Source organism: Colius striatus, chromosome 2 (assembly GCF_028858725.1).
Source record: "Colius striatus isolate bColStr4 chromosome 2, bColStr4.1.hap1, whole genome shotgun sequence".
NCBI lineage: Eukaryota > Metazoa > Chordata > Aves > Coliiformes > Coliidae > Colius > Colius striatus.
In genome coordinates this window covers 121114743-121123200 of record NC_084760.1, presented here as the reverse complement: position 1 = coordinate 121123200, position 8458 = coordinate 121114743, and the positions used below count along the sequence as shown (strand labels likewise).

Below are 8458 nucleotides of genomic sequence, written 5' to 3'. Positions count from 1 at the left end.
GCTCCTCAGATTATTGAGCCTTCTTTGCCATCGTGCACTGGCACATGGAGCTGCTTCCCACTCACAGCCTGGAAGCTGGCATGCACAGAGGCTTTCTTCCTTAACTGTATCACTTACCAAAGTGGCTCTTGGGAGTCCAAGTGAACTCCTCTTTGTAGTCCAAAAGGTCTTGCTCTACGGCTCGTGGGAGTCTCTTCCAGTCAGTGAACTCCAGGGTGAAATTAAGGACATTCTCACTCACAGAGAAAATCCTGCAGAACAGAAACTCCCATCAAATATCATTTTACACAGCAGCATAATCATGGAAACAGAGAACAGGAAGCTTTACTATTTGCTAACAAATCCCTAAACAGCCTAGTAAGCCCAGAAACAGAACAGCATTAAAGAGAAATCCAAAGTAATTTTGACAGCACAAGCCTTTACTAATATAACTTGATCTTCCTCTGTTTTTTTCAACAAGTAAGTCAGACTTTTAGAGAAAAATACCTGCTCTGACACTTCAATGCCTCAATAATAAGCAGCATTCTCCCCTACACTAATTTTTAATTCCATTTCCACCTACATTTTAAGAAGGGGCCGAGACACCAGAGTGCTGTAAGCACTACCAACACATCTGGGGAAGAAATGTCCATATATTCACCTATTGATTTATTAAAACAAAGCAAGAAAACCCACAGCATTTGCAAGTGTTTCCAGCTCTCCATCTACCAGAGATTGCATTTCTATGTATCCAGAAATCTGTATGACTTACATAGCAAATCTTTAGAGTGTATGAAGAGCTATTCAACTAAGCTATTGTTAAGGAAGTATAGAGGGAGGTTTAAGTAATAAGAGCAGGTAAAGCACCTTAACCACGTTCTATTCTACCAGTACCTCAAATACAACTCATTATTTAGGTAAATCTTAACATCCTACTCCTTTCATACAGTTAAATGATGCATGCAATGAGTTTATACATCTCACATTGTTAAGAGAAGAGATGTACAACAGGCAAGTCTAAGCTTTACCTTCAAGGACAAGAAAAAACAGAAAACAAATACTTCATCATTTTGTAGTGTGTAATTAATTCAATATGGAACATCACCAAGCACTTATTTGGATGGGCAAAAAAAATACCCCAAAAACCCAGAGTGACATTTTTATCACACAGTTTCACCACAGTCTGGAACTGCCTCCATCTCCTCTCCTCCCAGCCTTGACCCAGCAGCACTTTCCATTTGTCTCCCATGCCTCCTTGGTGTTTGAAATCCTTCTCACCATTCCCATACCTGCGCACACAATTTGCAACTAAACTTGTGGGCTAACAAAGATGTTTGATATAAGATTGAGAGATGATGCCTTGGCCCTGGGTGGTGAGGAAACAATCTCCATTCTGGCTTCCTTCCTATAGGAAATTTGTTTTACTGAACCCAGCCCTTACCCAGGGATGATTTGTTTCAGCCCTTCTGTAACCCTCACCATTCCAGATGATGGCAGCTGATTATCAGGTGCTATCCTCTGGAACCACACGTTAAACAACGTCGCCAACAGCTCTGCACATTAGCAAACAGTGTTTCAGCAGACCAAAGGTTTCTGCTTACCAGTCTCTGCACATCAAATGGACAGGGTTGAAGCCAGCCAAGAGCAGGTACGGCAGCCATTCCTTGTACGCCTCATGTGCTTTAATTGCGTAGCTCCTGAACTCTGCTAACTTGTCCCCAGAAGGCAGGGAACAGCCCAGCTTCAAGAAGCGCCGGAACAAAGGAAACTTGTGATGGGACAGGCAATACCCCAGATGGACACCAAGTAAGGTGATGCCGTGTCTCAGGAAGATATCGATGAAACTAAAGAACCTGCGAGAAGCACACAGGGAACAGGATATCCTGTCAGCTTTGCCCCAGAAACTAGCCACCAGTTCACTCCTTACCTCTGAGAAGGCAGGTTCTTTTCTCCCAAAACAAACCAAACCCCAGCACGTCATTCTGGCTGCAGCTCTTTCTGCAAAGCGTCATCTTAAAAAGCAGAACTGCTTCAGGAGACCCCAGTCCCGACATTTCACTCGTTTGTTCTTTTTGTCCTGAAAAACCCGTGGTTCCAACCAGCTCCCAGCCCTTCCAAGCAAGCCTGTTGGTCACAAGGATTTTGCATCTGCTGGATAAATTGCTTTTCAGTAGGGGTGAGCTAAATTCACCACCATTAAAACCTCATTCATTTCCACAGCAGCACATAAGCAATGAATTTTGATCCGTGTATATGAAACACTCTGTTAGAAGCTGAGTTTTAAGAGGATGCCAAAGCCTTTATTGAAGGTATTTGCCTTAATGCAGCACACTAGCCACATAAAGTTACTTAGCACCTATCAGGAGCACCACCTACAAAGGGTGAAATAACTGGAGTTCTGGCAAAACAGAAAATGACAGACAGTGATCAGCTGAAGAAAAAAAGAGAAGTTTTCAAAGTTATCCTCTACCCCATGAAATTCCTCCATTGCTCTAAAGCACACAGCAGTGTCAGGTAACTGCCCTCAAGCCTCAACTGAAACACAATGACATTACAGCTCTGTGGAAAGCTCAGATGTGACAGCATGAGATTTGATTCTCCATCTTCATCTGTGCTGTGCCAGTATTCAACTCTCTGAATGTTATTTTATATATTGAATTGGTCTGGGAGGAGCACAAGGAGAGCTTGGGGACAACAACATCTAGATCTTTCACAGTAACAGCCCACTGCTCCGTGACTTCTTTTCCCATAGAAAAAGGAAGAAGAAACTTTTGTACTAAAAGAACACAAAAACCAGACCGAAACCAAAACCCCAACAAACAGGGACACGAAGAGCACCTCACTGACATACCATGTACACACACTTAGGAGTAAGGCTTTTATTCCTTATTATTTTTGCTCCACAACCACAGCCTTTGCATTATGAAGCACTGTTTTACTTCCTGTTGAATACCAGCCATAACAACAACTGGGTGATGATCTAAAAGAATGTATCATTCAGTTTCCCAGTCCTCCTTACAGCCCCAGTGTTGAGCTGATGAATTCTGTTTGTCTTATCAGCAAGACTGGCATAGAGAAAAGGAATCATTTTCCTTACTGAACAGGATCTGACTACTTAAGGATCCACTTGAACCAGCTACAGGGTTGAGTCACGTTCCCAGAAGACAGAGGTGTGCTGATCAGGCCTTCTGAAGGCATGAAAACTGCAATTATATTCTACAAGTCTCTGAAGAGCTGAGCTTGCCCTCGGAGATTTCAGCAAGGTTCTGCAGCTCAGACACACAACCCAAACCCCACACACACCATTTGGATGCTCACAGCTTAACTCTGTCAGCTCAAAAACTGAGGCAGGAGGGCAGGAAAACTATGCATTTGTTACCAGGTTCAATAAAGGCCAACAACATTATGAATAGCTCCAGGATGTAAGAGCTATGCTTACCCTCTTTGGAAGACCATACACAGGGGTGATCTGCAGTCAAAGTCAAGGCACTCTTGAGCATCTGGGCTGTAGCCTTCTCTGAGTAAGACTTCCAAACACTCTTTATGACCGCCACATACCGCTGAATACACAGGGCTCACTTTGCCTTTGCCTTTGTCACAAATCCGATCAGTGACTGGTATTAGCATCTCTAATGTCCTGCAAGGATTTAACAACACTCTTTTATTTTGTCATCTTATGCAACAATTAACTTTAAATGCATGGTCATTGCAACTTCAGGAGAAAATCCTAGCTGTTTCCTCACTCTGGAGTTTGCACAAAAGAACAGCCTTTATCATGTCACACACAGACCCAGAACAAACATTGTGCTTTGGCTGCCAATGAATATATTCATCTGAATCGGGGACAGATACTTCCCATTATCCAACAATCCTTTTTACAGCAATCAAGTGCCACTGCACGTTAAATCCAGACTTCTACAAGGTCTGGAAGCAAACTGATAAAGCGAGTTGAGAATAAAAAGGATGTTTATTTCTGCTCAACAACACTCATTGAGATACTGAAAGAGAAAAATCACTCTGACTCACAGCTCACACCTCCAGTCCATGTTCTTTCCAGTTGAGAAGGATTAGTGACAAACACCAGCTCCTTTGTTACTGGAACTTATTGGTGCTGCTCAGGGCGCAGCATTTGATTTAAAGCCATTTCTAGGGTCAGCAAAGTTGTCGGTACAGCTCGCGTTTCTGAGAACATGAACAAATCCCAGCTTCCTCAGCCTGCTCTCCTCATCAGTTTGAAGAAGCATTCATCTAACACTTCCTCTCTGTCCCCTATGTTTCTATTACTGAGTATCTTTTCGATCACCTACTTCTTACGGCCCATTTCAGCCGCCGCGTGAATGGGCAGCTGCCAGTTATCCTCGTTGCAGAAGAGGTTTGGATTTGCCCCCTTTGCTAACAGCAGTTCCACACACTTGAAGTGGCCCTCCTGTGCAGCAATCAGCAGGGGAGTGGCTTGGTCCTTGGCTTGACAGTTTATGTCTGCACCTGATCAAAAAAACCTCCAATACTTTCCATCACCACACAAGGTAAACAACAAATGAATCACTTTTCACAGAGTGACTTGACCACACAACAGTTCTTCCACAGAAATGAGGAAACATTTCACAGGTTATCATCAAGCTAGTAAAGAGTCAGTGCTTTCTCATTAACTCTGTCAAACACCTACATGAAGTGAGGGAACTGTGCCAGAGGAAAGGCAATGCATTGCACAGCACTTGTAAGATACCTGCTCGGTAGGTCAGTTAGAACTGTTTCTCTGGCTGGGCTATGGCTCCCTCAGGCTTAATAGTGATGGCAATTCATTTTGGTCGTAAGGACACAGACTCAGACACATAAAACTTGTTGCTTATGTGCAGGAAACTCTTGCTGTCACTTTATGAGCAGAGACAGATCTTCACTTAGCCTGAACAATAAGCTATTACACGAGCAATGGCATCAAAAAGCAGGCCACTGCTGTAGTGCTACTGAGGACTCCAAGGACCCTGACCATCCTCAATCCTTTCATAGCTTTTATCTATTACTTCCTACCATCGTTTGCTGAAAACAGCATTAAAGTGCTTAAACAAGACATTAAGCAACTAAGACGGTTTTGCATACCCATTGCAACTGAAATTTGAAGTTATGAAGTGCACAACTAAGATCGTATCTGGGGATAGGCTGATGCAAGTGTAAAACCAATGAAGCTACATGAATGATCACTAATACCTTGGGAGACAAGCAGCTTTAAACTCTCCAGCTTTCCATACTGAGCAGCAACAAACAAAGGTGTTATTCCAAAGTCATCCTTAGATTCCTTGCTTGCCCCACTCTCCAGGAGTATTTTCATTATCTCAGTGAATCCCTGAAATAAGTATTGTTATCCTTAACCAACAGGAAGTTGGGCATTGACATAAACTGTGTTTCCCACACATGCCGAACAGAAACAGGAAAAAGAGCAGCATATTCAATAGTCTAAAGATGTACCAAAAACACTAGTGTCAGACAAAGACCTGTTCAACTTATTTTTTCCCATTTGCTCACTTACATGACACACACAAATGGAAGTTAGATTCTTTTATTAGAATCATTAAGCTAGCATATATGTATTGTAGGAATAGGTCAGGCATTTCACTGAGGATGAGATATTGAACAGAACTCTTTTTCCTCCTCCAAAGAAAAGCCTTGTAGACATTCACTTCCCAAATATAACAATGTGAGCTGGTCAGTACATGCAATACTTAAACAATTGCTGCCCAACATTAACATCTCACGTAGCTTCAGATGCAATGCACCAAAGAGTTTAAGCATTTAGGAAACCTTGTGACTGCTAGGGGAGGTTACACAAAGCTACCTGATAAAACTACCACTCAGAACACACCAGACACATGGAAATTACGTGATACTACACCTACAGGTTACCTGAAAAGCAGCTGTGTGCAAAGAATTCCATCCAGACCAAGAATGAGGTCCCTGAACGTTTGCTCCCCGTTGAAGCAGAAACTTTGCCATGTCTACGTGTCCATTCTCAACAGCTTTACACAGAGCAACCAAGAAAGGAAAAAAGAATTGTAATAAACAGGCTTAAAGGACTCACTGAAAAAACTCAAATGGTCTCAGCACTAACTTCCTGACATCATAATCTATTAAAAACTTCCCTTGTGTGTGCTCTTTACCTGCCTTTTACATTTACACTCGCAAGACAGTGCTGGAGAAGGGAAAGTTACCCACAGTTTTCAGACAGACCTGTTAAAATTCCACCTCCACTGTGCTAACACAGAGAACAGAAGCAAGTTGCTCTTTGGCCTCCCAAATTTATGAAGCCCAGTGGCTATTTCTAACAAATTCCTCCAAGCTTCAACATTAAAGTTTAAAACTGTTTTAAACACTTGTATTAAAAAAACCAATCATCATTTCTACTGTGTGCACTTAATTTCTGCTAATGCATTCATTGACTAAGCCTCCTTTAGCATCCTGATCTGCATTGGGATTTAGCCACTGACAGCTCCACCAAAGCACATTTCCTGTGTAACCATAAAAGCTCGGTAGGGTGACAAATGACTTGTGAATATTTGCTAATGATTGAATCATTTTTGGAGTGTTAGCACACTCAGTGCCCCTGGCTTGCAGTACTCCATGTCCAACACTGAGCTGTGCCATAACCCTGTTAGGGTTATGTCTGCACTAACCTGGCCATAAACTTTGCCCTTTTTAAAAATCCAAGCCCCAAGACCATTTCTTGGCCCTGTCCAGTGTAGGTAAGCACTTAAACGTAGTGTTAGCTACCACTACCCAGTGTGCTTTTAATGATGACTTCCCCACAAGTGCTGCCTGTAACACTGGTTTAGGCAAATAAGCTATTTAGTTGCTTAAAAACGTGAACAGACTTGTAAATAAAGGTAAGGCAGCAGCCATGACGATTGCCTGGGTATGGAGGCAGTGAAACAATAAGCATATGTAATGAGGATTGACTATGGCAGGAGTTTTAAGCATTTAATTATGTCAAACTTAAATCATCGGAATAAAACCACCTGAAGTAATGGGCTTTAATTGCTAAATCAGGACTTTCAAAAAGGATAACAAGTCTCTTCACACGAAAAGTAGAGAGGGATTTAAAAAAAGACTTGGAACACCCTGATGCAGATGTAATTCTACAGCTCCTATACTTCAAAAAGTAATCTCTAGACCCACTCCACCTCCAAGTCTAAAGCCCAGTACTTAAGCTACGGAAGCACGAAATGTGATAGGCAGTGAATGAATCCCAGCGAGTTTAAAATCAGCAAATGAGCTTTTCTCCACTTGTCAGTTCTGAGATGAAGGAAGCTCATGTCACCTAGGAACAGCGGGGTGGTTGCTTCGTTGGTGACTTCATTGGGGTCAGCCCCAGCTTCCAGAAGAACACGAGCGCTTTCCAAGGCGCCGTGGCGTGCGGAGAGGTGCAGCGCGCACATCCCTTCAAACGTCTTGGAGTTTATGTACTCGTCAGACGGAGCTGCAGAGGGGAATTAGGGAGGGGGGAAAGGTCTATTTAGCAATGAGCTACAAAACATGGTTATTTTCTTAAAAGAACCGAGCTACTAGAGAGGTGTGGCCTACAGCATATCCACAGTTGGGCTGCTATCAGCTTTTTCACACAGAGGCATCAGTTACTGCTGGCCTTCTGCAGACTGCCTGCTCTGTCCAAGGCAGGTGAGTAAAAGCAAATGTCTTGCACAGACCACAACATGTCAATTTCTCCTTGCCTCTGCTAGTCATTATCTACAAACCACACAGAACTTTACAAAACAAGTAAGAATACTCTAAGATAAATCTATTTAATTAGTATGACAGGGTAATTTGGCAGAAAAGCCATACTGTTTCACATTAAATTTTCCTTACCTGCACGAATTAGCAGCCTCAGACATTCACTGGAATTGTGAGCTGCTGCTTCATGGATTGGCACCCAACCCCTGTTATCTGCAACATCGATGCTGTATCCTTGCTTAATTAGCTTCCTCAGCATTTTAACATTTCCTTCTCTGGCTGCAAAGCCCACGGCAGAACATCGATCAGAATAGGCTTCTGTGAAATCCATCCCTGCGTTAAGGCCTACTCTTGCAGGGGGAAGGTGGGAGAGAGGAAGAAAGGGAAGGAGAAAATAATAGAGATAACTGTTAATGTCCATGAGCGGGGTTTTGTGCAAAGTTATTTGTTTGGTTTGGTGCATGGGTTTTGGGGGGGTGTTTATGGGTTTTGGGGGGGCAGGAGCTCCCCTGGAGCTCCCTGGGCAGCAGTTAGAGGACAGGGGATGTCTCCTCCCAGGCCAACCGACACAACTGCAAAGGCAAACCTGAGTGCTGAAGGCGGACGCACACGACAGACACCCTGCAGAGCCACAGCCGCGCCGCTGCTCTGACAAAACACCGTCGTGCCTCCGGCTGGAGCTTTTTGGCCGTCCAGTGCCCGCGGCACCCCTGTCCGGCTGCCGAGAGCCCAGCCCGCCTCCCCCGCCCCCGCGGGGCCG

General features: G+C 43.6%; 1 protein-coding gene across 7 annotated transcripts in view; it reads right to left on the bottom strand.

Annotated features, from left to right (window-relative positions):
• The window catches only part of ASB3 (ankyrin repeat and SOCS box containing 3), a 29254-nt gene that overhangs the window by 9346 nt on the left and 11450 nt on the right, over nucleotides 1–8458 (bottom strand). For 3 of the 7 annotated variants that reach the window (XM_061989358.1, XM_061989359.1, XM_061989364.1), the window contains exons 3-10: nucleotides 7834–8048; nucleotides 7289–7447; nucleotides 5878–5990; nucleotides 5185–5320; nucleotides 4287–4464; nucleotides 3419–3616; nucleotides 1581–1832; nucleotides 118–251 (exon numbers count right to left, since the gene is read on the bottom strand). In XM_061989358.1, coding sequence (XP_061845342.1) covers nucleotides 118–251; nucleotides 1581–1832; nucleotides 3419–3616; nucleotides 4287–4464; nucleotides 5185–5320; nucleotides 5878–5990; nucleotides 7289–7447; nucleotides 7834–8029 — 1366 coding nt within the window. In that variant the 5' untranslated portion in view covers nucleotides 8030–8048. Of the gene's footprint in view, nucleotides 1–117; nucleotides 252–1580; nucleotides 1833–3418; nucleotides 3617–4286; nucleotides 4465–5184; nucleotides 5321–5877; nucleotides 5991–7288; nucleotides 7448–7833; nucleotides 8049–8284; nucleotides 8444–8458 lie in introns of those variants that run through there. The other 4 variants (XM_061989360.1, XM_061989361.1, XM_061989363.1 and 1 more) reach the window with 3 other exon arrangements.